The sequence below is a fragment of the Penicillium alfredii genome (assembly GCF_028826965.1).
Source record: "Penicillium alfredii strain IBT 34128 chromosome Unknown utg000009l_segment0_segment0, whole genome shotgun sequence".
NCBI classification, from domain to species: domain Eukaryota; kingdom Fungi; phylum Ascomycota; class Eurotiomycetes; order Eurotiales; family Aspergillaceae; genus Penicillium; species Penicillium alfredii.
This window is the reverse complement of record NW_026622706.1, coordinates 2,100,712-2,125,627: the sequence shown is the minus strand read 5'-3', so window position 1 is coordinate 2,125,627 and position 24,916 is coordinate 2,100,712. Positions and strand designations below refer to the sequence as shown.

The 24,916-nt window shown below is 41.4% G+C and overlaps 6 protein-coding genes across 6 annotated transcripts; 4 read left to right on the top strand and 2 right to left on the bottom strand.

The window, feature by feature from the left end:
* Window positions 1-2,190: 2,190 nt before the first annotated feature.
* On the top strand, window positions 2,191-4,414 carry NUU61_006713 (uncharacterized protein; the record flags this gene model as incomplete). The annotated part of the gene is made up of 2 exons (XM_056657240.1): window positions 2,191-2,520; window positions 2,579-4,414. 2 exons carry the CDS (start codon window positions 2,191-2,193, stop codon window positions 4,412-4,414), a joined length of 2,166 nt encoding a protein of 721 aa, XP_056510040.1.
* A 1,470-nt stretch (window positions 4,415-5,884) lies between these two features.
* On the top strand, window positions 5,885-7,069 carry NUU61_006712 (Gfo/Idh/MocA family protein; the record flags this gene model as incomplete). The annotated part of the gene is made up of 1 exon (XM_056657239.1): window positions 5,885-7,069. The coding sequence occupies one exon, from the start codon at window positions 5,885-5,887 to the stop codon at window positions 7,067-7,069; it is 1,185 nt and encodes a 394-aa protein (XP_056510039.1).
* Window positions 7,070-7,639: 570 nt separating this feature from the next.
* On the top strand, window positions 7,640-8,509 carry NUU61_006711 (SDR family oxidoreductase; the record flags this gene model as incomplete). The annotated part of the gene is made up of 3 exons (XM_056657238.1): window positions 7,640-8,214; window positions 8,288-8,387; window positions 8,441-8,509. 3 exons carry the CDS (start codon window positions 7,640-7,642, stop codon window positions 8,507-8,509), a joined length of 744 nt encoding a protein of 247 aa, XP_056510038.1.
* A 2,262-nt stretch (window positions 8,510-10,771) lies between these two features.
* On the bottom strand, window positions 10,772-11,336 carry NUU61_006710 (uncharacterized protein; the record flags this gene model as incomplete). Its single annotated transcript, XM_056657237.1, has 2 exons — window positions 10,772-11,076; window positions 11,258-11,336. The coding sequence occupies 2 exons, from the start codon at window positions 11,334-11,336 to the stop codon at window positions 10,772-10,774; spliced, it is 384 nt and encodes a 127-aa protein (XP_056510037.1).
* Window positions 11,337-11,563: 227 nt separating this feature from the next.
* On the bottom strand, window positions 11,564-12,637 carry NUU61_006709 (uncharacterized protein; the record flags this gene model as incomplete). The annotated part of the gene is made up of 3 exons (XM_056657236.1): window positions 11,564-12,016; window positions 12,143-12,502; window positions 12,602-12,637. 3 exons carry the CDS (start codon window positions 12,635-12,637, stop codon window positions 11,564-11,566), a joined length of 849 nt encoding a protein of 282 aa, XP_056510036.1.
* A 10,509-nt stretch (window positions 12,638-23,146) lies between these two features.
* Window positions 23,147-23,757, top strand: NUU61_006708 (C2HC-type zinc finger protein; the record flags this gene model as incomplete). The annotated part of the gene is made up of 2 exons (XM_056657235.1): window positions 23,147-23,688; window positions 23,751-23,757. The coding sequence occupies 2 exons, from the start codon at window positions 23,147-23,149 to the stop codon at window positions 23,755-23,757; spliced, it is 549 nt and encodes a 182-aa protein (XP_056510035.1).
* Window positions 23,758-24,916: the final 1,159 nt, after the last annotated feature.

Sequence of the window (24,916 nt, the reverse complement as noted above, 5' to 3'; positions counted from 1 at the left end):
GCTGCACGTGAAGCTTGAATCGGACTGGATCGTAGCGATCATCACGAACACCCGGATTTCGACGGAAATGCCCAATAGCCACGTTTTTTTGTTTGGCAGACTCTGAAGTGTCGTGGAGGGGGATGCTTTCTCCGGGAGAGGGAATCTCTTTCCCCCACCGCTAGTCTTCCCGATCCACCTGACTGGCTCATCGAAACGATCGACGGAGAATCACTGGAGCATTGGAGGCCCATCCGTTGTCATGTCCAGCATGTACTGGATGCCCAATGCTTTGGGGAAAAAGCAGCCAAGTGAGATGAGGAGGGGCCAAGTCGAGGTTAGACTTTGGTGCCCAAGGATCCTCACCGTTTTGCTGTCAGCCTTGGAACGCGAATCCCCTCCATCCTGAACTTTCCCAATTCCCACTCGATTCTCGATCTTTTTCTCAGGGATCTACTACGCAGGTGCTCTCTGCCTGCTGGAAACCTGTGACTTGCGTGCATGAAGCCTTCAACTCCCAGACGTTTAGCGCTGGCCAGGTTCAACCAGATCTCCGGGAAAAACAAAAGTGATGGTGTCACGCATCGGCTGACAAGGACAAGGGGGGGCCCAAAAAGCTCGGCAGATCCTTGATTGATCGACGGGATCTGTCGACTATTGATGTTTAGTGGGTCTTGGCTGGCTGCCATGTTGTGGCTTCTGAGGTCACAGCAGGCTGACAGAAAGCTGACAGATTGCTTCACTCATTCCCCATCTGGGATCAACGGAATCAACTGTGATCGTCTGACCCAGATTCATGAACTCCAGCCGCCTGGTACGAGGGACTTCTAAACCCGCGGACCGAATCTTCGTGGGATTCCTGCAAGCCGATCACCATGAGAACCAGAAAACTGGCCTCAGGAAGGAGAAAATGAATGATCTCCCGACCCACTTAAAGCCACACACCCTCTCTTTGTTTTTTGTTTTATTATTCTTATTCTTTACAGGATGGTTCCAATATTCCAATTCTTCACAGCTCCAACCTTGGGGATCATGATTTGCTTTGCCCCTTGACCATGGACTCAGACAGGGCGCTAATGCAGGAACTGCCCAGGACGCCACAGATGTGTAATTCATGGATTACCGAGATGTGAGCTCTGAAGGGCTTCAAAATTACCGCGGGAGATATCCACCGTACCCGAAACCAAAAACCTCCACACCTTGGCTTTGTTTACTCCAAGCCGAGCCTTGTCCTAGTACAATCTTCATGAATCTAAGTTGTCTATTGATTGAATTATATTTGTTGATTTATTTAATCCTATTTTTTTGAACAATAGGGCTGTGATCATCACCTATACACACTATACAGACTAGATCGAAATCATGTAATGTGACAGTCCCCTTAGAACCGCGCGGGCGGTAGCGCGACTCCACGGGCTAAATGACACAGTGGGGGGTCACTTAGCCCGTTGTCACGCAGGCCTTAGACTGAGTGGAGATCCTCCCGAAATGGGCGCAGTAGACGATCCGATCTGTGATGCCCAAGCTCCCCGACTCCAGGGGGTACTCTCTCCCTGGAAGGTACATCGGGGTACTTGGTGGTGGCTGCGTAAATGCTGTATTGTAGACCTCTCCCAACCCCGAGGTTCTTGTACACCCGAGTACCGGGTACCTGGTGACCACACGTTACCGTCCAATACTGTAGAATACCGGGTGATCCCGTTCCCCTGGCCAATAATAGCCCATCCTCCACCCGTCCCTGACCACCCCTTACCACCCGTCCCTATCTCCCCCCCCCCATCACCGTCTGCCAAACTCCATCTTTTCCCTCTCACTCTCTTTCAAGCCTTTTTTTTCTTTTCTTTTTTTCCATTCTTGTCCCTCATTACATTCCTTTCTTTTTTGATTTCTTTTTTTTTCGAGTTTTTTTCTTTTTCTATCCTTTTCTAGTCCTTTTTCGTCACTCCTTTTCGTCACTTTCTCACTTCGCCCGAGTCTCTCCTTCAACACCGGCGCTTCGATACCTTCAGTCTATTGCTTTTTCTTGATTCACACACTGCCACTCCTTCACCCCGGGTCTTTCCCTCCGTCGCCACACGGTGATCATTCATATCGATACCTCCGATGATATAGGCCTCGTCCCTCGTAGCTGCGACCCCGTGCAGCTCTCGATTTCCTTCCTCTCTATCTACACCTTGCTCCCCTCTCCCCGATATTCTCTCTACCGCAGCCATGAGCTATATCCACCCTTCGTGGAACTACCCTGGCCATTCGGGGATCCCAATGGACCAGGCCATGGCGTACGACCCGACCATGGTTCCCCCTCCCATGGTCCACCCCATTGACGGCTACCTATACCCTCATCCACCCATGGAGATGATGGACTACTACCACCAGCCGATTATGGACTACGACGAATACACAGAGAACCTTTCCCGGCCGCGTTTGACCAAGGAGCAGGTCGAGACACTGGAGGCTCAGTTCCAGGCTCACCCGAAGCCAAGCAGCAACGTCAAACGTCAATTGGCAGCTCAGACAAACTTGAGTCTGCCTCGCGTTGCGGTATGTATTTGGAAGCCTTGCTTGTGACGTCTACAACAAAACTAACCTGGGAGGACAGAATTGGTTCCAAAATCGACGCGCCAAGGCCAAGCAGCAGAAACGCCAGGAAGAGTTCGAGAAGATGCAAAAGGCCAAGGCGGAGGCGGAGGACGCTGCTCGCCGGAAATCCGAGACCCTAGACCAACTATCCGAGTCCCGGCAAGCTTCGAACACGCCCAAGGAGGAGGCTGAACCATCCCTCCCTTCCAAGCCCACACCCGTTGCGTCTACATCTGAGAGTGATAGCAAGGCAGAGCACAATGCCAACCGCAAGCACCAAAAAACCAAGAGCGAAACGGCGCGAGAGGCAACCTTCGCGTCCCTGCAGCGGGCGTTGAATGCTGCCGTTGCTGCCCGGAATCGGTTCAGTCGCCGAGGGGATTCTCGCGGCAAGCAAGAATCCTCTCAGGAAGACGAAGCCGTTTCTCCCACCTCGATGGCACCACCCAAGACCACCGGCAAGTCTCAAAACAATAGACAAGCGAACGCGAACTCCTCTTTCTCCGACTGGCCAGACGCCAAGGAGGAATCCAGCTCATGGACTCCTCAAGCTTCTCACGGCACTCCGGAGACGACCTCGTTTTCGGCTACCGGTCAAGTATTGCCCGAAGTGCCTAACTCCTCTCAATCCATGCAACACAACGTGAATGCCTATTCGGGTACGCAGTTGCCCCCTCATACGGAGGAATGGGAAGAGGGGGCAGAAGAACAGCGTTCTACGCATGGCAGAGGATCTGATGCTGGCCTTGTCTACGGTAACATGCAGTATCCGATGTCCTTGCAACCCCCAAATATCTCACTCTCTCGACGTGAGTCGTCGGATGCTCTGACGGCTTCCCTGGAGGGCATTGGGATTTGCACGACTGATTCATCTGGCTTATCGCAATCTTTGGGACGGGCGGCAGGAGCATCGTGGAAAGAATCTGGCAAGGAGCTTGATCTTGCTGCGCGGCGTAAGCGACCTCGGCCTGCTGCCATTGGCACTTCGGGAAATCGCTCTCTGGCTGCCTCGACCTCCATGTCTTCTCTTTCCCCGACGAGTCGCATGCCCAGCTCCGGTGCCGGGAACTCGATGCGGCATTCCAAGTCTACCCAGAGCCTCAATTCTCGCTATGCCGGTGTGAGGAAGGCGTCCGCCGCCCAGCGGTCCCCTCTCAACTTCACCTTCGCCGAGTCTGGATCCATGAAGGCTACCAAGGCTGATATGTTGCGGCCGTCGGTCTCCACCTCGACCTTGGCTCCTCCAACTCCTATGACCCCGCAAGATCTCCAGGGCTTCATGCCCGCTTCGCCCACCGACAGCAACTATTGCTTGTCGGCGCACTCCGCAACCCAGTTCTTCCCTACCTCACAACCTATGCCAGTGAACATTGCATCGCCTCCCACTACCCCACTGGACCTCTACTCCTCCTTCCCATATCAAAATATCGCTCCTCCGATGTCGGCCCCGGCTCATGTCTCCAATTTCCCCGAGTATGCGCCCTGTGACCCGGTTCCTATGACGGCTCGCAGCTGGGCAGAGACCGCTTCCCTCTCGCCAGAGTTTTCCAACGGTATCCCCGGGGCTCAGTCAAGTACTGTTTCTCCTCTCGGGTACGAGACGGCCATCGAACACGCTGGCCAGCCCTTTGGAATCGAGCCCGTGTCGGGTTCCCCGTCTTTGATCTACTCGATCGAAGATGCCGACATGCGAGGCTCGGCAGATCCTAATGGGGAGCGAAAACCGACCGAGTTCATGATGCATGAATTCTCGGAGCAGCCGGACGCTCATCGGTTTGTTTCCCAGCAGCTCTCGTCGGCGAAACCAAAAGCTTACCCGTTTTCCAACAACACGACGTCAACCCACTACCCTTGAGGGCCGTTCTTTCCATCGCGATGGATATATGAGAAATGTGCTGTGATATTTGTATTTGACCTGGTTTAGGACGAACGGCCTCGCATCTTCTCGTCCCTAACGCTGACCTTTCTTTTCCCCATCTACACGCGTGGCATGTCCCATGCGTGGAGAACCCCACTGTCATTTTATGTCTCCTATATACTTCTATTTTTCCTTTCGTGTCTTTTTATTTTTTTATTTTTATTTTTTGGTGATGGTACCACCGGGGTTTACATATCTGGAGCATTCTCTTTTGCATTTGTGTTTATTGGCCTGGGATTTTTTTGGTGTCCGATACGACTTTTTAAATTCTCGGGGGCTTTGTGAGAAAGCCCTCTCCCTCTTTTTCTTTCTTTCTTTTCTTTCCTGGATTGGACCCGGTTCGGTTTTGGATGGGATTCGCATACGGACTTGGCAGCATCTGGCTTTTTTCTTTTCTTCTCTTTTTCTTCTTTTCTCTGATACATACTGTCACGTACAACTCTTTTCATATCTCTTGTCTCATAATATCAAAAAGGGGATGATGTGTATATTACTGTTTTGGTTTGGTTTTTGGTCATGTACTGTTCAAGGCTCGCGCTTGATCGCCCGACTAGGCATCATCTCCGAGATGCCATCCAACGGTTCCGCTTAGAACTCCGAAATGACGATCAACCGTCTCTCAACGAATTGGCAATCCTCATTGCTGGTTGACGTAGTCGTCATTTCAGAGGATCGCCCTCTGGGATATTTTGGTTCTCGTTTTGGTTATTGCTTGCGGAGTCGGACGACCCCTTTACTTTGCTTTGGGACCCGGCGTGGATACAGTCTTTGATCGATCTAGAAGGTTTCACTAGCGGAGATAGAGTCTATTCTTTAGTCTGTGAGCATATCATCTTTATTCTCTTTTTTTTTTTTTTATGCTCTATTCTTTTTTGCTCATACCTACATCGGACTTGCTTTACGTTTGGATTATTACTAATTAGCTCGAACTTGCAAATACTGAGTGTTGGCGATTGGCAGCCTCATCTTCCTGATCAGACATAGGATAGATTAATTTTAGTTCTTATCTGGTCCAAATGCCTGTATAGATAATTAAAGTAGCTCTTGTCTGAATAGAACTAAAAGAATACAGAGAGAGACAGAGAGAGATACAGTATGATATGCAGCGACTTAGGGCTCCGGAGGTCACGGTCGTGTCGTCGGAGTTCCGTGTCTTCGGCATCCAAACTCCATCGATAGGTTTCAACGAAGGACTGTGGTGACTCATGTACGACATCGGGCCTCTTCCTTCTTTCGAATAGCTTGAATTGGACTTGGTCGAGTGCACTCAGCATCCGGAACGGAGAAATATGTCCACGGCCTCGCAATTATTTAAGGCCCAAGACACCTACGGGTATCGAAGCAGCAGAATCGATCAGCGATCGATGATTTTCCCATTTGCATCTTCTTTTCCAGTGTCTTTGCGATATGCCACGCATCCGAACCGCCCTGATCGGCCTCTCTTCATCCGCCAAAACTTCCTGGGCCGAACATGGCCACCTGCCCTACCTTCTCTCGCCACGCGGCCAATCCCACTATGAGATCGTCGCCCTGCTCAATTCCACTGCAGCTTCAGCACAAGCAGCAAAACACGAATTCGGTCTGCCCGCAACAGTCAAGGCCTACGGCGATGCCGCATCTCTAGCTGCAGACCCGGACATCGATCTAGTGGTGTGCTGCACGCGAGTCGATATACACTACGACAATACTGAGCCATCTCTGAAAGCAGGGAAAGCAGTTTATATTGAGTGGCCCATCGCAGAGAACTTTGCGCGGGCAGCCGCCCTAATGGAGGGAAAGCAGTGGAGAAATAGCATCGCTGGCCTGCAGGGCCGGCTCTCGCCTGTTGCGTTCAGGGTCAAGACGCTTCTTCAGTCCGGGGAGATCGGGAAGATATTGAGCAGCGATATTCACGCGTTTGCGGATCTACTCAAACGCGATTCTCTGCCGGAGGGACTCGCATACTTTGCTCGAAGAGAGGTCGGAGGTAACCCCGTTACCATTGCCTATGCGCACATGATTGACTATGTGCACACGGTGCTGGGAGAATTTGAGGCCTTCGACAGCAGAATGCAGATCCAGCGGCCTGCCCTGAGACTTCTTGGAAAAGAAAAAGACGGTTTGCCATCCCAGGTCGTGTCTGATGTCCCCGATCTCGTGGTCGTCCATGGACGTCTGGCGCCCGGAATCCAGGATCTTGCCGAAAATGCGACTCTATCGGTGACATTCCGCACTGGGCAGCCATTCAAGGACAGTCCAGCGTTCGTGTGGACGATTAATGGTGAAACAGGGGAAATTCGAATCACGAGTCCCTCGTGGTCATACTTACAATCGGATGCCTATGTGGACCCGATTCGGATCGAGCTGCATCGCTATGGGGAGGATGCCGTGGAGAATATCCATTGGGACTGGGAGGAGTGGCAGAAGGAGGAACTGCCGAAACGGGCGAGGTTGGTTGGCGCTGTGTATGAGAGGTATGCGGCGTGGGTGGAGGGTGGGAGAGTGTCCCCGGTTTCTGACGATGCATACTGGCCGCGCATTCATGATGGGCTGCGCAGACATGAGGAGATTGAGACGCTGTTTGAGCAATTTGATGCTCAGCAGCTTGTCTAGAGCGCGGCTTCAAATAGGGTTCTTTCGAGCACATAATTGAGCCCAATTGATGCTCTTGGTTTCTTGGGCTGATATCATACTCTATGATTAAAAATTACCTGGCCTGTCCAACAGCCATGCCATGCGCTATGCTAACGTCTGACAGTAATTGACCGACTAGCTCGGCGTATAGATTGGCCTCACTCGATCTGGCGGGTCTCTTGTCGGAAAAAAAGTGGAGCTTTCTGACTCGATCTCTCGGCCTTACTTTTGTTTCTAGAATGCCATCTGTTAGTCCGGGAAGTTTTATTGATACTTTCCAGAGTGTCACTGCGTAGGAAAATAGCGATGCTCTCAACGGAGGAGTATCATATGGGGTTATAGTTAGTAGTGTTGGATTCATTTACAGGCAATGACTCTCGGTAGACAGCCTTGTGGTGGTCAGTCACGGCCGAGAGTAACCGCTCATTATATCCCACTTCGTTCAGCTTTGCAGTAGCCTAAGCAGCTTAAGACTTCCCCTGGCCATTATAATTAACAGTTCCCATGATTGCATGAGTTCCACGATCCCCAACTCTTAACTATCCTACTATGTCCACCAATACAGCTGTTCTGATAACCGGAGCCAACCGCGGGCTTGGCCGCGGTCTCCTGGAGATCTACCTCGCACGCCCCTCACACACCGTGATCGCCGCCGTGCGCGACCCGGCAGCTACCGCGACAACCCTAGACACCCTACCACGGGCAGAGTCCACCATACTGCTAGTCGTGAAGATCGACAGCGCAGACCCAGCATCGTCCGCCGCCGCACTGGCCGAGCTCCAGTCCGCACACAACATCCAACGTCTGGATGTGTTGATCGCGAACGCGGGCATTGCGAAGACCTACCCGCTCGCGCGCGAAGCCATGCTCTCGGATTTGCGTGAGCATTTTGAAGTCAACACTTTCGGGCCCTTGGCTCTGTTTCAGGCGTTTGTTCCTTTGCTTGAACAGACGCCCGGGAGCAAGTTTGCTGCTATCAGTTCTGGGGCGGCGAGTATCGGTGCAATGGAGAAGATTCCGCTGCCGAACAGCGTGTATGGCACTAGCAAGGCTGCTTTGAACTACCTGGTGCGGAAGATGGCCTTGGAGAGTGACAGTGTGATTGTGTTCTCGGTAGATCCGGGGTGAGTTTCTTATCTTCCTTTTTTGATCCTTGAAATAGTCAAGGAGATCCAATGCTAATAAACAACTACATAGTTGGGTACAAACCGATATGGGCAACTTTACTGCACGGGGTTGGGGTATGGAGAAAGCGCAACTTACTATTGATGAGAGCGTGAATGGCATTGCAAAAGTGGTGTGTCGTGGCTTTTCTTGGGTCAAGATTCGAGAGATACTGACTGAGGGCAGATTGACTCGGCCACGAAAGAGACTTCGGGTTTGCTAAAGTCTTACGATGGGGGAGAAACTCCGTGGTAAATATTTCACGATCTACTTTCCTAGAGCCTGTGCATATAATCAACATGGGTTTGGTTGGCATGCGTCTCCCAACCGTTGTTATGAATTCGTTCAACTTACTATGCGCTGTTAGTATGCTGTCTACCTTTACATATTACATGGGCATCCATCCACCCAAGGGCTCAGAATATAGTGGTTTACTCGGCAGAGCTTTGATCACCATCAACTGAGCAAGCCGAGTCCGCCCTATGTTGTAGTCTTTTCTCGATCCCTCGAGGCAGGAAACCTGAGTGTCTGTCTAAAGCCAATCCTCACCAATCATCACTACTTTTCTGGCAGCGGAACAACTTCAGGGCCACTTATCACAGTTCTTCTAGCAGTGTTCCCGTCTATATATTAGGTGGTCTTCGAAGATATCATTGAGAGGATATCAGACACCTTCTTTGGACTTGCTTTTAATATCAGCTGCTTAGTTAAATAATAAAAAACAACTATGGTCAACAAGAAAACAAAGAAGAATAAAATTGATTAATAAAAACAAAAGACAAAGCTACGTCCCCGGGAAGGCTCGAACTTCCAACCTCCTGATTAACAGTCAGACGCGCTAACCTATTGCGCCACGGAGACATGCATTAATAAATTAGAAGTGGCAGAATTGATTTATCAAGAAAAACGGAAAATAGGGATTTCAAGTCTATCTCATGGTGAGTGTCATATTATGATTAGGCCAAATTAAAATACTTAGTACTCCTCTAAGTGAATAACTTATATAGATAGCTTATTGATTTTATGATCCCTTAGGAGATAAAAAAAAAAAAACCTGCTAATACTATGTACTAGATTATTAGGACTTTGACTTAATCGCATCGCAAAGAAGTTGTGCTATATTTTATTCTAGTCTACGCTACTCAGCTGAATATATTTTTATCAAATCAAACCTAAATGATTAGGACCCAACGATATATAAAACGAGAAATTAGAATAAGAGACAGGCAACGCTAGAAACCCCCTATAGACAGAGTATAACTGAGCTATAGAAACTAAAGCACCCCTCCCCCCACCTCCTAAACATAGGGTCTAGAGCATGGTATGCTGTAAATGGTAATAAACCTTTGTATACTACCACCCAGCTATAGACTCACCAGTGGCAACTTTTTTTAGCCTACCTAAGAGGATGTTGGGGGATCCTTAATACGGAAGATGATGATGAAACAGCTCTACAGCCCAATAAACCAGGCCTCGCAGATAGATAGGCCTTAGAATACAAGGCCCTACTTCTGATTTCTGAAAGACTTTTGAACACCGAGAATTTTATTTGCCCAAGTCAAGCAGGCCCAAAAAAAGGGACAGCTAGAAATCTGTCAATACAAAGTCCAAAGAGCCACCATAGACAGATTCTGGGAATATTCATCATCACACAAATTCGGAGCCTGGTTATTATATTTTCCAGGGATAGTTATCTACTTTTGCCTTTAATTGATGGGCTGCAGCTGCAGCTTGTTTTGACTTAGGCCCAGGATCAACAGCACTGCGTGCATATCCCATAGATCTGTTCATCCCTATTACCCCCTCTAACAGACACCCGTAGACTTGAAATTTGTGGATCATTTGTTATGTAGGTTGATATTTAGGTCGAAAATAAAGTTTTAACCGGAATACCACATATGTCCACACCAAAAAATTCTCCACCACCACCAACCCCCGTTCCCTCCCCCTCATGAACCACCCAGACAGAATCTATAAAGACCAAAACACAAAAAGAGCGTCCCCGGGAAGGCTCGAACTTCCAACCTCCTGATTAACAGTCAGACGCGCTAACCTATTGCGCCACGGAGACCCGCTTAGAGCGCTCGCGGATTCTCGGGCATCGTGGTGCGGGTGGTTTGGATCCGAACTCGGTGGGTACTCACTTATGCCTGATCCACTCTTTATATGTCAGCTAATCATGCTGCTTGATATGATCCAGCTAAAATATTGACTTGAATAAGTTGTGGAAAGATATTAGGGAAATGGTGAGGGAAGATAGAATGTGGAGGTGCTCAACTTCCCTCGTGTATGCTACTCTGCTAGGAATTTGCCGTGTCGTATACTGTCTTTTTAGATTAGCGGAGGTTTTAATCTACTCACGAGAGGGGATTTCAGTATGATATCATTGTATTTTTTGCTAGGCACAGATCAGACCTTAAAGTACACTGTACTCCTTACATAAAAAAGAAGGCCAACACCCTCACCGCCCCTCTGTTCTGCGCGTTTCAAACGAGCTGGGCCAAGCCTTCAGCAGCTCTATTCACACCCACCGTGGACCGCGCGGTGGGTATTTTGCTGTACAAAGAGACTAGCAGTGGGCCCAGCTCGAGAATAGCCGCAGTTGTCGATTTTGACGAAACGAAGTCGGGGGAGACCCGCAAGGCCATCAAAAGCTTGGGCCCAGGCTCCAATGTTCAAATCCACTTCGACCAATTTCACCCGGCGCAGTGCGTCACAGCACTGCTGGACGACATCCATCAGCTTGTTGGAGCTGATAACCACCCTGCCCAGGCTGATGGCATGGAGATAGCAAAGGTGGGTGATATCAAGGTCTCTGAGATCTAGGGGGTTTGTGCTCAGTATAGTCAGCGTTTCTAGAATCCGGGTGCACCATAAAGCACTGCAGACAATGGTAAGAGTAGGTTTTTAGAAAGAAAGCAAAATAAGATCAAGAAAATAAGAGAAGAAGATTAAGAGAAAGAAAAACAAGCAGTATCACACATACAAAAAGAAAAGACTGACCCTTGAGAACATAGAGCTCCAAATTACGCAAAGGCCGAATGTCTTTGCATATGTGGTTTGGAATTTCCCCAAGAACCATCTCTGCTGTTTCCCACGATTTCCCATGTGTCCACCTTCCAACGAAATAAGTGTTTCGGGAATCTTCAAACGAGCGGCGGCAAATTATCCGCGGCTCGATTCTGACCAACCTTATGCTGGGGGCTATTAAGCGAGGCGTGGTCCAGGGCGGTTGTGCTATGAACAGCTCGACGAATGGTCTGTTGCACAAAGAGTGTGGCGTTGGGCGCAGCCTCGGGGTAGCCGCAGTTATCGATCTTGAGATAGTGAAGACGGGGGGACGCCCCTAAGTTCGTCGAAGACTTGTCGCCAGGTCCCACTTCGCAGCGCTATTTCTTCGAACTTGACACAACTGAGTGTCTCGCTGATTTGCCGAAAAAGCTCCACGAGCTTGTCGGAGCCGATGACCACCGGCATAGACGAATAGCTCGAATATTCATCAGCGCTCTCCAGGTCCAGGGTGAGGTTGGTGGCACAGCCGATGAAGCGAAATATGCGAGAGACATGGTCTGCGATGGGAGATCGGCGCTTCACTTTCGACGGCAGCTTTGGAAAGGCGCGGTTTCCATCGGGGCCGGTGTCATCACAGACCTGGATTCTCAGATCGTGCAGTTGGTCCAGGACGCTCTCAATAGGAGACACGTAGCTGGGCTCAACAAAGAAGTCGCTGATGTTAGAGGTGACAGGAAGGTGAAGGCTAAACTAGCGGAGTTGGGGTAGCTGTATGAATTGGAAGGTGTCAACGATCGAGTAGGTGAACATATCCAGGTAGTCCACAAGGATATTAACACCCCTCGAAGCCTGTCAGTTGTACCCTGGCCCCCGCACCGTCAAAAGAGACAGGTTAGAGAAATGGCTTAGGCAAACGGGAAGCACCTTCTCCAGCTCCTGAACAGATGTCTTGTATCTCTCACTTCTCTTCCAGGTGCCTCGAATCCCCACCTCAAACTGCCGAACAAGGTGGGTGTATAGGCTTCTGGAGAAAGCCGAGGGCCCTCGAAGAGGCGCCAGGTTTTCCTCATGGGCAAGGCAGTGAATTTTTCGAAAGAGCAGAGGGGCAGCTAGGGAACTGAATGCTCTGCACACAAGGCGCAGCTGTGACAGCGTCACCTTGGTGGTCACATCATAAATCTCACCGTGACCAAAGTGCCACCTCTCCTCTTTTAGGTCCACTGCATTTCCCATGATCTGAAGTAAAGTTAGTACCAGTCTTGAAGCCCACGACCAGTTCACTGAGTACTTGCCAGATGCCAGATCTCTGGGGGAAGTTGTCGATTGTGGACTTACCGAGGTGGTAGCTGATGTTGATTGACCTTGATCCATAGCCAGAGTTGGGTAAAGACAAATTGAACACTCAAGAGGGTGAGGGGGGAGTTGAAAGCCAAAGAAATAAAGACAAAGAAGGTTGTAATGGACGAGTGAATGATATGTGTGGGGGGGGGGGGGTGAATAGAAGAGAAACAAAGGCGAGGAGCATAGGGTAGGGGTAAAGAAGAAGAGGAGGAGGAGGAAGAAAAAGAGTAGGACCAAGAATGATGAAGTTTGCTACACTAAGTGAATCCTAGCAAGGCTATACCTTGTATCCCACACCACCCTATTTAGATTATACCAAATAAATAACTATCAATGCTTCTTCTCTCTATAAAAATATCAGTATCAATATTTTATACCAGGGTAAGGGTGGATATTCTTAATTTTCTATATATTTTGATTTCTAAATAAGTAGAAGTGAACTTATTAACGCGACCAATAAATGCCTATAAATGAGTAGTGAAAGAAAAGACGTTGATATTGATATTAACAGATGTCTAAATAAAGATAGCTCCAGATTGAGGAACTTTAAAATGCGGCCGAGCCACAACAGCTGTCTCCGTGGCGCAATAGGTTAGCGCGTCTGACTGTTAATCAGGAGGTTGGAAGTTCGAGCCTTCCCGGGGACGTATTTTTTGACCTCAGCACATATAGTGTTTTTCGGGAGGACTGACCTGAGACACGAGGCACTGTCACGTGATGATGTACGAAACGGCCGCCCATTCGCTGTCACAAAGTATACCTAAGTAGCCCTTTACGTGAGTCTGTAGGTTGCTAGTGTTCGAGAAAGCGATCTTAAAAAAATATATATTAATACCTTCTACTTAGAGTAGCTAGGAATATAGCAAAAAAGCTCTCTAACATAGAGAATAATCTTACCTGTTTTATTCTATAGAAAAATAATATATTAGAAATATATAAAAAATAGATAACTAATATAATATATTAATATCTTTTTACTTTCAACTTACTGTTACACGTATCTAACTGGTCACTGTGAGTTGATCCTTAAAGGTGATACTTCTCTTAGTAACTACGAGCCTTAAGCCTGTCCGCCATCGTACTGATGCCTGTAAAGAATATACTTGGCAGGGTATAAGGCCTATCGATCAGGTAAAGAAACAAAGGGAAGGAGTAAAGGAAAGTAGTATATCTTTATTACTATTAAGACTAAATCTTATCCTATTAGCTAGATATAAGAGTATTAATTTATTATATAATATCTTTGTAACTCTATATATTATCGATAATATAAACGACTAGGTTTCTATTATATATCGTGATTATTCTATTATAGGGTAGATTAAATAATAAGTTCTAACTTTCTTTAGGATTATATAATATTATCTAATCTACCTCTTCTATTAGTTAGGAATAATCTTATTATTATTATTTAGGTCGGTTATTATACTAGCCAGCGTATTCTATTATCTTTTTACCTATCTTCTTATAATATATTAAGTACTTTTAGACTAAGGTTAAGGTATATAATTTCTAGCCACCCTTTATTATCGAATATAAACTAGATATAGCGGCTTCGGTTATCTATTAGTAGTATTCCGCCTATAACGCGTTATATAGTATAGTATATTCCGCGGTATCTTATTTTAATTTATACTAATATTCTTTAGGTTATAAAAGGTATAGTTAGGGATATCTATAATTTATAGATAATCTTTAATTAGTTAAATAAGGAATTCCTAGAGTCTTTAGCTAAAGGTATTTTTAAGGAAAAAAAGAAAAAGAGAAGAAAAAATAGAAGAAAAATATATTAATCGCGGTTAGAAAAGCCACGATAGAGTTTATAAAGGCCTTTAATATAATAGAGTTAGTATATTACCGTTAGTTTTTTTTATTACTATCTATAAATCGACTATAGTAAATAGGATCGCTAGTACTAGTATAATTTCGCTAATATTCTAATAAACCTAATATAAGGTTTATATAATATATATTATTATCTATTATTAAGATATAGCTATTTATATCTTTCTATCTAAGGATTTCTTAGGGAAGTATCTCTGAAAGTTCTAGTCTTAGTATTTTCTTTACTTAGTTCCGGGAGATAATAGTTTTATATACTAAGCTATAGTGGAATAGAGGCTTTTAATAGCCTTATAGATAATATCCTAAGATAAATATAATCCTAATCTAGCTATCCCTAATTTAATTAATAATCCTAATATTAAGTATTATCTAAAATAGTTAAAAAAACTTTTCTATTCCTATTTCTAAGTTTTAAATAAAGTTCTATATCTACACTATTATTTTATAGTAATAATAATATTATTATTCTAATAAATTTTTAGTAGCTTTCTATTTAGTTTATAGGATTTCTTAGATATGGACAGACCCGTCCTATGGGTCAAAGATCTTGACCTATAACCTAAACCCACAACCTATAGGTCAGGTCAATAAAATCCTAACCTATCTATAGGTTAACTTGTAGGTTAATAGGTTAACCTATTTTTGACCTATTTTAGTATAAATTTCTTAATTAGGATAGATAATTTATTTATCTTTTTTAATAATATACTATTATTAAATACTATTTTTATTCTAATATAATTTATAATTATAACTCTTTATAAAAAGAATATTATATAGTAATAATATATTTAGAATATATAATATATTAATTTATTGATTTAATACTTTAAGGTAAGAATTATATTTTATAATAGATAGATATAGATAAAAGAAGATATTAATTAACCCTTTTTTATACTAAACCTAAAAATATATATTTAAAGTCTATAGTAATATTACTATTTTTTATATAAATAAACTATATATATTAGAAACAATAAAATAGATATAAATCTAATATCTAATATTTCTTTATTAATATATAAGTATATTGTAGTCTTAATTATATAAAAGAATTATTTTAAATATTTTTTCTAGATTTATATAAAATAATAATATTAGTTAGTTAGGTTAAAATTTTTTAGGGATAAAAAGAAAAATCTTAGGGTATTACTCTTACCTAATTATTTAGATTAATAGATTAATCTATAGACTAACCTATTAATCTATTTCTTACTATCTAATAAGCTTTATATATATTAGTAGAGTATCTTTTAATTAGTTATAAAATTTAGCACTAGGATAGTACTAAATCCTATCTATTAATAAGAAATAAGTATTAGACCTATATATTCCCCTAAATCTATAATAATTTATCTTAGATTATTTTTCTATATCTTAAGTCCTTTACTTTAATATATTATTACTATATCTCTTTTATATCTTAATTATCTACTTTATACCCTCTCTCTCTTATTAAGAGTAAAGGGTTTAAGTTATTTATTTTCTATTCTAATTAATTTCTTAATATCTTTTTAGAACTACTAAAAAGCTAATAAATTAAATAAAGCCTCTCTTTTATTATATTATTAATACTAAAATAATCTAATAATCAGAAAAAGATTTAGATAATTTTTAATAATATAAATAAAGTAGAATTTTTAAACTAGTAGCTTAATACCTAAATTAGTGGTTTTTATAATATTATAAAAAAGATAAATTAAAAAAGTCTATAATAGATTAATATATAATTATATTTTAATTAAATTATATATTTAGTAATAAGAGAGCTAAAACTCCTATATAAATAATATAGTAAGATTATAGATTATCTAGTCTATACTAAAAATAGGATAATAAGTCTTTAATATTACTAGAATCGGAGTATATATTAGAAAGGCTAAAGTATTACTAAATATTTAATAATCTAATATCTTATAGAATATATAGTATATTATATAACTATTATTTAATTTATAGACTAATCTTTCTTAGGCTAAAAACTCTTTTTAAATAGCCTAGCTAATTATTTAAGAGCTATAGAAATAATAATTAATTATTATAATAACTATTTTATAGCTTTTTTTTAAATTATTAAATATCCTAAATTCTAAGCCTTTTTTTAAATAATCTAATTATTATTATTTATCCCTAGTTTCTTTTTTTATTAAACTATATAATATTAAATCTAAGGAATAACCTAAGATTAATAAAAAGATTTATTTTAGAAACTTCTATCTAAGACTAAGCTCTTTATTAATCTTAATTATTAGATATTACTATTTTAATAAATATTTATAACTATTTTTAGCTATTTTATTAATATAGACTAGAATTATTAAGAGGTTTTATTTAGCTTTAAACCTATTTCTAATATATATTTTAGATAAAATCTTAGTATAACCTTTCTTAATATCCTCTAGAAATATTAGATTAAAGACTAAATATTTATAATAATAACTAATAATATATTAAATAACTTTACTCTTATTTTAAGTATCTAAGATTCTATTTAATTATTAGATATTAACTCTAAAATAATAATTATTTAGATTCTATATATTATATATATAATTTAGTTAAATTTAAAATAACTATTTAGCTAGATAAAAGCGAATCCTTAGAATAAGATAACTAAAACTATTTAATCTAAAGAATATATCTAATATATTTATTAAAAAATATAAAAATAAGATATTATAATAACTCTTATAAAAATATATATCTATACTCTTTATATATTAATTAAAATATTAATCTATTTTATATTTTAGATTAGAAACCTTATAATCTTTATTAATATAAGCCTTTAATATTAGGAGTCTTTTCTTAGTCTCTAGCCTAACTATCCTCGATTAGTTCTAATTTAAGATATCTAAACTAAATAGAATTTAATCTTTTTAATACTCTAATATATAAAATAGTTATAATTAGTCTTTAATTAATTTTACTTTAAATATAATTATCTTTATCTTAAAATTAATATAGATAAATAGTATTAGATTGATTACTTTCTTAATATTATTTAGCTATTTTTCTAATTTATTATAATCCTCTTAAAAATAAAGGATATTACTATTTATACTATATTTATTATCTATAATAAGCTATTTAATTATCTTAAAAGATTAATAGATAATTTAGTAAAAAAAAGATTAAATAGAAATAATAGATATATTAAGTCCTTAAATTAGCTAAAAATAAACTCTATAAATATTACTCTATAATAGATAATAAAAAGCTTAGTAATATCTATATAATTAGTACTATCTTAGCCCTTTAGTATAAGATTAAATTTTTTTAAACTAAAGACTAGGACTATCTTTAGATAGATTATAATGTCTAATATTAATAAAATCTTAAAGATTAATTTCTAAGCTACTAAACTAGTAATATTCTAAACTCTTAATTACTATCTAAAATAAAATAGTCTTATTAAATTAACTTAATATATTTTTAATAACCGATTCTTCTATCTTAAGCTCTTAATCCAAGGTAATATAATATATTAAAAGAGGTAAGTTTCTATATATACCCCTATTAAAATTAGGGTTCTAAGTAATTACTTAAAACCCTAGTTCTAATCTATTAAATTTCTATCTTTCTATCTCTATTAGAACTAGGGTTAGACCTGGACAGACCCGCGGACAACCCATATGGGTCGACCCGTGGGTCAGCCCATGGGCGGGTCGTGGGTCAGACCTCTTGACCCGTGGGCGGGTCAAGATTTTTTTGACCCGTCCCGCGGGTTAATAGGTTAACCTATTTGACCTATTTAGGTAGATACTTTGTTAACCACATGACTTTTATAAATTATATTGTTCTTGGCTATATTTTTAGGTATTATATTTATTTTAGTTAAATAATTTTTTATAGTAATTAGGAGAATAATTCTTAAAAAATAATTCTAAAGAATATTATTTTAAATATTAATCGATTTCAATTTTAAAGCTTATAATTATTAAGTATTTATGGGCGTTTACGAACCCTGCTAGAAATCCGCGGGAGGCTATAATCATCTTTATAATCACTCCTTGATTTTTCTTACTATAGTTAGCAAGGTATATCGACTACAATTATTAGATTTATAGTATCCTCCTTCTTATTATCACTAATTAGCACAATCTCTTTATAAGTCTTTTAGGTCTCTTTTTCCTCCTATATAATTTCTAACTTATCCTACTCCCGAAGCTCTTAAATAAATATAAGCTACTTCTTCTCGACTTCGAATTTAGTAATATATATAAGTATTATTAGATCCTATATAATAGACGTATTTAGCGCCCCTTATCGATAATAGTAAATATCACGCGCGGAATTAAATAATCGCTTAACGCTAACGCTAGTAGCTAGGATCGAGAGGAGATCACGGGCGAGACTTATAAACGTAGGAAATTTATATTAATGATCCTTCTAGAACTAATAGGGTAGGATTAGGATAGTACCTAGATAGAAGGCGGATTATAATAATTAGTATAATATTTAGATAGATTAGAACTAATACCCTTATTAAAACCGGGGTTCTAAGATAGGCCTTAAAACCCCGGTTCTAATAGAGATAGAAAGATAGAAACTTAATAGATTAGAACTGGGGTTTTAAGCGATTGCTTAGAACCCTAGTTTTAATAGAGATATATATAGAAACTTACCTCCTTTAATATACTATATTACCTTAGACTAGGAGCTTAAGATAGAAGAATCAGCTATTAAAAATATATTAAGCTCGTTAGTTTAATAGGACTATTTTATTTTAGATAGTGATTAAGAGCTTAGAATATTACTAGCTTAGTAACTTAGAAGCCGACCTTTAAGACTTCGTTAGTATTAGGCGTTATAATCTATCTAAAGGTAATCCTAGTCTTTAGTTTAAAAAAATTTAATCTTATACTAAAGGGCTAAGATAGTACTAATTATATAGATATTACCGAGCTTTTTATTATCTATTATAGAGTAATACTCACGGAGTTTACCCTTAGCTAATTTAAGGGCTCGATATATCTATTGCTTCTATCTAACCTTCTTTCTACTAAGCTATCTAATTAACCTCTTAAGATGATTAAATAGCTTATTATAGATAGCAAAGATAGTATAAATAATAATATCCTTTGTTTTTAAGAGGACTATAGTAAATTAGAAAAATAGCTAGGTAATATTAAGAAGGTAGTCGATCTAACGCTACTTATCTATATCGATTTTAAGATAAGGATAATTATATTTAGAGTAAAATCGATTAAAGACTAGTTATAACCGCTTCGTATACCGGAGTATTAAAAAGGTTGAATTCTATCTGGTTTAGATATCTTGAATTAGAACTAATCGAGGGTAGTCGGGCTAGAGACTAAGGAAGGACTCCCGACGTTAAGGGCTTATATTAATAAAGATTATAAGGTTTCTAATCTAAAATATAAAGTAGGTTAGTATTTTAACTAATAAATAAGGAGTATAGATATATATCTTTATAAGAGTTATTGTAATATCTCGTTTTTGTGCTTTTCGATAGGCGTGTTAGATATATTCCTTAGACTAAATAGTCTTAGTTACCTCGTTCTAAGGGTTCGCTTTTATTTAGCTAAGTAGTTACTTTAAACTTAACTAAATTATATACGTAATATATAGAACCTAAATAATTATTACCTCAGAGTTAATATCTAATAATTAAATAGAATCTTAGATACTTAAAATAAGGGTAGAGTTATTCGATATATTATTAGTTATTACTATAAGTACTCAGTCTTCGATCTGATACTTCTAGAGGATATTAAGGAGGGTTATACTAAGATTCTACCTAGAGTATATACTAGAAATAGGTTCGAAGCTAAGTAAAACCTCTCGATAATTCTAGTCTATATTAATAAAATAGCTAGAGATAGCCATAAATACTTATTAAAATAGCGATATCTAATAGTTAAGACTAATAGAGAGTTTAGCCTTAGGCGGAAGCTTTTAAAGTAAATCTTTCTATTAATCTTAGGTTATTCCCTAGATTCGACGCTATATAGTTCGACGGGAAGGGAAACTAGGGATAAACAATAATAATTAGATTATTCGAAGAAAGGCTTAGAATTTAGGATACTCGATAGTTTAAAAAGGAAGCCGTAGGGTAATTATTATAATAATTAACTATTACTTCTATAGCTCTTAGATGATTAGCTAGGCTATTCGAGGGGAGTTCTTGGCCTAAGAAAGATTAGCCTATAAATCAAATAATAGTTATATAATATACTATATATTCTATAAGATATTAGATTATTAAATATTTAGTAGTGCTTTAGCCTTTCTAGTATATACTCCGATTCTAGTAATATTAGAGACCTATTATCCTATTCTTAGTATAGACTAGATAGTCTATAACCTTACTATATCGCTTATATAAGAGCTTTGGCTCTCTTATCACTAAATATACAACTTAATTAAAATACGACTATATATTAGTCCGTCGTGGACCCTCCTAGTTCATCTTTTTTATAATATTATAAGAACCACTAATTTAGGTATTAAGCCACTAGTTTAAAAACTCTACTTTATTTATACTATCAAAAATCACTTAGGTCTTTTTCCGATTATCGGATCGTTTTAGTGTTAGTAGTATAATAGGAGAGAGGCTTTGCTCGGTTTGCTGGCTTTCTAGTGGTTCTGAGAGGGTATCGAGAAGTTGATCAGAATAGAAAATAGATAACTTAAACCCCTTACTCTCAATAAGAGAGGGAGGGTACGAGGTAGATAACTAAGACATAGAAGAGATATAGCAATAGTATATTAAAATAAAGGACTTAAGATATAGAAAAATAATCTAAGATAAATCATTGTAGATTTAAGGGAATATATAGGTCTAATACTTATTTCTTATTAATAGGTAGGATTCGGTACTATCCTAGTGCTAAATTTTATAACTAATCAGAAGATACTCTACTAATATATACAAAGCTTATTAGATAGTAAGAAATAGATTAACGGGTCAACCCATAGGCTAACCCGTTAACCTAAATAATTAGGTAAGAGTAATACCCTAAGATTTTTCTTTTTATCCCTAAAAAATTTCAACCTAACCAGCCAACCTTTTTATATAGGTATATTAGAACCGGGGCTATAAGTAAACACGTAGGTAGATTAAAACCGGGGTTTTAAGTAATCGCGTAGATAGATTAAAACCCCGGTTCTAATAAAGATAGAAAGACTACTATAAAAAGGTATATATTTTATTATATCTAGTAAAAGGGGGACCACACAACCCTTTTATAACGAGAGACTCGAGATATAGAAAAATAATCTAAGGTAAATCATCGTAGATTTAGAGGAATATATAGGTCTAATACTTATTTTTTATTAGTAGGTAGAATTTAGCACTATTCTAGTGCTGAATTTTATAACCAATCAGAATAGTGTTACGAACCAAGCCACCTCACTCGCGCCAACAGGGGTACAAGAGGAAACCAGAGCCAACCAACCCCGCGGTGATGATGCAGGACAACAAGGGTATAAGTCACGTGACAATATACCACGATCCATCGCCAAGGAATGGTATATCGGATGGTATATCAATGGGACTACTACATGCCTGCATGCAGTATACCACAAACGAGGGCGTGGAATACTGGGCAAGGGATATATAAGGACAGTCTTTACCACATGTATTTAGTTCTTCGTGATCAATCCCATCATTGTTACTTGGAACCACCCTTTGGTACTTCACAGTTCGAACATAGCGACAACCCTCCAACGGTCTTGGGAGCTTACTTAGTGATCCTCGATCCCTAAGTGACTGACTTGACCGGCGCTCTAACTGGCACACCTTGCAAGCACCCTAGAGACCCGAGCCCATAGAAGGCCCCCGAGGCATTGGTACGGTTGCGGATACGCTTGAGGCCTGCAGTACTCCTAGAGAAGTATCACCTTTGCGGACGTTACTCACCGTGACCAGTTAGCAGTTCGTAACACATTGATCACCCTGTCATCGAACCGTGAAGTCCAAGCATCATGGCGTCGCACGGCAGTAACAACAAGGGCAAGGCGATCGAGCCTCTGCCACCGAAAACGCAAACACGACACACCGACTTGGATTCGGACGATGAAGATGAGAAACGAGTCAGGGCACTGGAAGAACAGATTCACACCCTGATCAGCCAGCTCAACACCTTTAGCAGCAAGCATGACCACGACATTGGAGACCTTCGAGACTCAGTCGAGCAAAGTGCAGCCCAAATCGCCGCCTCCGCACCAGCATCTTCCGTGGGAATCAAGTTACCCAAAGCAGAGAGCTTCGACGGTACTCGATCTAAGCTTCGAGGGTTCCTCACCCAGATGGATATGCACCTTGACATGAACAGAGGAAGGCTAGTCAACGACGCCGCAAAAGTCATCTTTGTGTCATCATACCTACGAGGACAAGCATGGGATTGGTTGGAACCGTACATTCGAGAATACTATGAAAAGACTCCAGACGCCTGGTCTGCCATGGCCCAGGGCATCTTTTCGCGATACAGCAGCTTCCGACAATTGCTTGAACGAACCTTCGGCGATATCGACGCGAAAGCAACGGCTGAACGGAAACTTGCACGAACTCGACAAACCACCTCCGCAACAGCCTACGTTGCCGAGTTCATGGCACACGCCGCAATCCTAGGATGGGACGACTACGCTTTGATTCCACCATTCTATGGGGGGCTGAAATCACACATCAAGGACGAAATCGCTCGAATCGGACGACCTACCACCATGAATGAATTCGTCGACACTGTTGTACGAATCGATAACCGCTTCTACGACCGACAGCGAGAAGAAAGCGAACTTAAACAATGGCGCCGTAACCCAGGACGAGGAAACGGCGGACGATTCCAACAAAGACGGAACTTTGGGAGAAGGGACAACGACCCCTACGGACCCAAACCAATGGAACTCGATGCAGCAAGGCTGCCTACCGAAGAACAGAAACGACGCAAAAACAACAACCTGTGCTTCAACTGTGGTAAGCCAGGACACCGAATCAAGGACTGCCGAAGCAAGAGGCAGGAGAAACCCCAACAATTGAACGCGACCCAAGAACGAAGAGGTGCGTACGACACTACTGGCACCGAGAAACCAGAACAAGGGAAGCCTCAACGGCTCTACGCGACGCAGGAGCGCGACTGGGAAGGCCCCATGATTGTGGATGGGAGCAAGCCACCAGGACTGTATCGGGATGAGCGAATGCTCTCCGAAACAGACGACGAAGAATTCCCAGAGATCGACTATGAAATCATCGAAAACTCGCCGCAGATGTACGCGAAGGATCATGCCGCGGAACTGACACAAAACAACGAGGTCTATATGGACGACCTAGTCCTTAGGACGCCCGCGCAAGCTGGTAGCGCGGAGGAACACTTTGAGCGCTTCAAGCAAGGCTCAGAAGATATTGAGAGTCAAGGATGGACCCAGTACGGTCCCTGGAACACCATCGACTCCCAGGAATTGTCGGACGATTCCCAGGAGTGGGGCACAGGTATCCTGAGGACACCAATTGAAATCCCAGGAACGCCGGAGATCCCAGAAACTCCACCCACACTCCCAGAAACGGAAGAGACGATCCTGGAAACGCCTCAGGAAAACCCCAGGAACAGAGAAACCTCGAGTGACGAGACAAAAGGCCAACAGGATGAGTCGGCTCGGGAAGAGCTATCCCAGGACCAACCAACCTGTCCATGTGAGCATCCACGATGCGCGTGTCGAGGATACGCACGACACCCGAAACATGACATCAGGGCGGTTGTAGGATGCTACGACGACAATTGCATGCTCCACTACCCAGGGAAACTCAACCTTGGAGTTGAGCCGAGACCTTTGCGATGGGAAAAACGACCCCAGTGGAAGCCCGAATACACAGGAACATGGCACGGCAACAAGAAAATTGCACCCACACCACAACTCGCAGCAACACAGTGGGGGGCACATATGAAAGTCTTCGTCAACGTCGCATACAAGAATATGCGAGCGATGATCGACTCAGGAGCCAGCGGAAACTTCATGAGCCCACAGTGCTGTCAGGAATATACAATCCAGCGGCGACGAAAAGAGGAGCTCTTACCTCTTACTGGACTCAATGGAGAACCACTCAGCACGGGAATTACGCACGAAACAGGGGACCTGCCGATGGTTTTGGGAAATCATTTTGAAACAATCAACTTCAACATCACCAACCTCGGGCAGTACGACGTCGTGCTAGGAGTTCCGTGGTTACGAAGACATAACCCAGCTATCGATTGGCAGAAAGGACTCATTGTCTTCAACCGATGTGAATGCCGACAAACCAGTGAGACATGGACCGGGAACAGATACAGACCAGCACAGGGACCTAGTCAAGGGGTGACAGGTGGCCCTCGAGGCCCTCACGAAGGCAAACTTAAGAGGAGCACTCGGCCCAGAGGCGGGGCACAGTACAAGGCAACGGAAGCCAGTACCATCGTCAACACCGAGCAACGACCGGATATGACAGACGACGAGCTAAGGGAG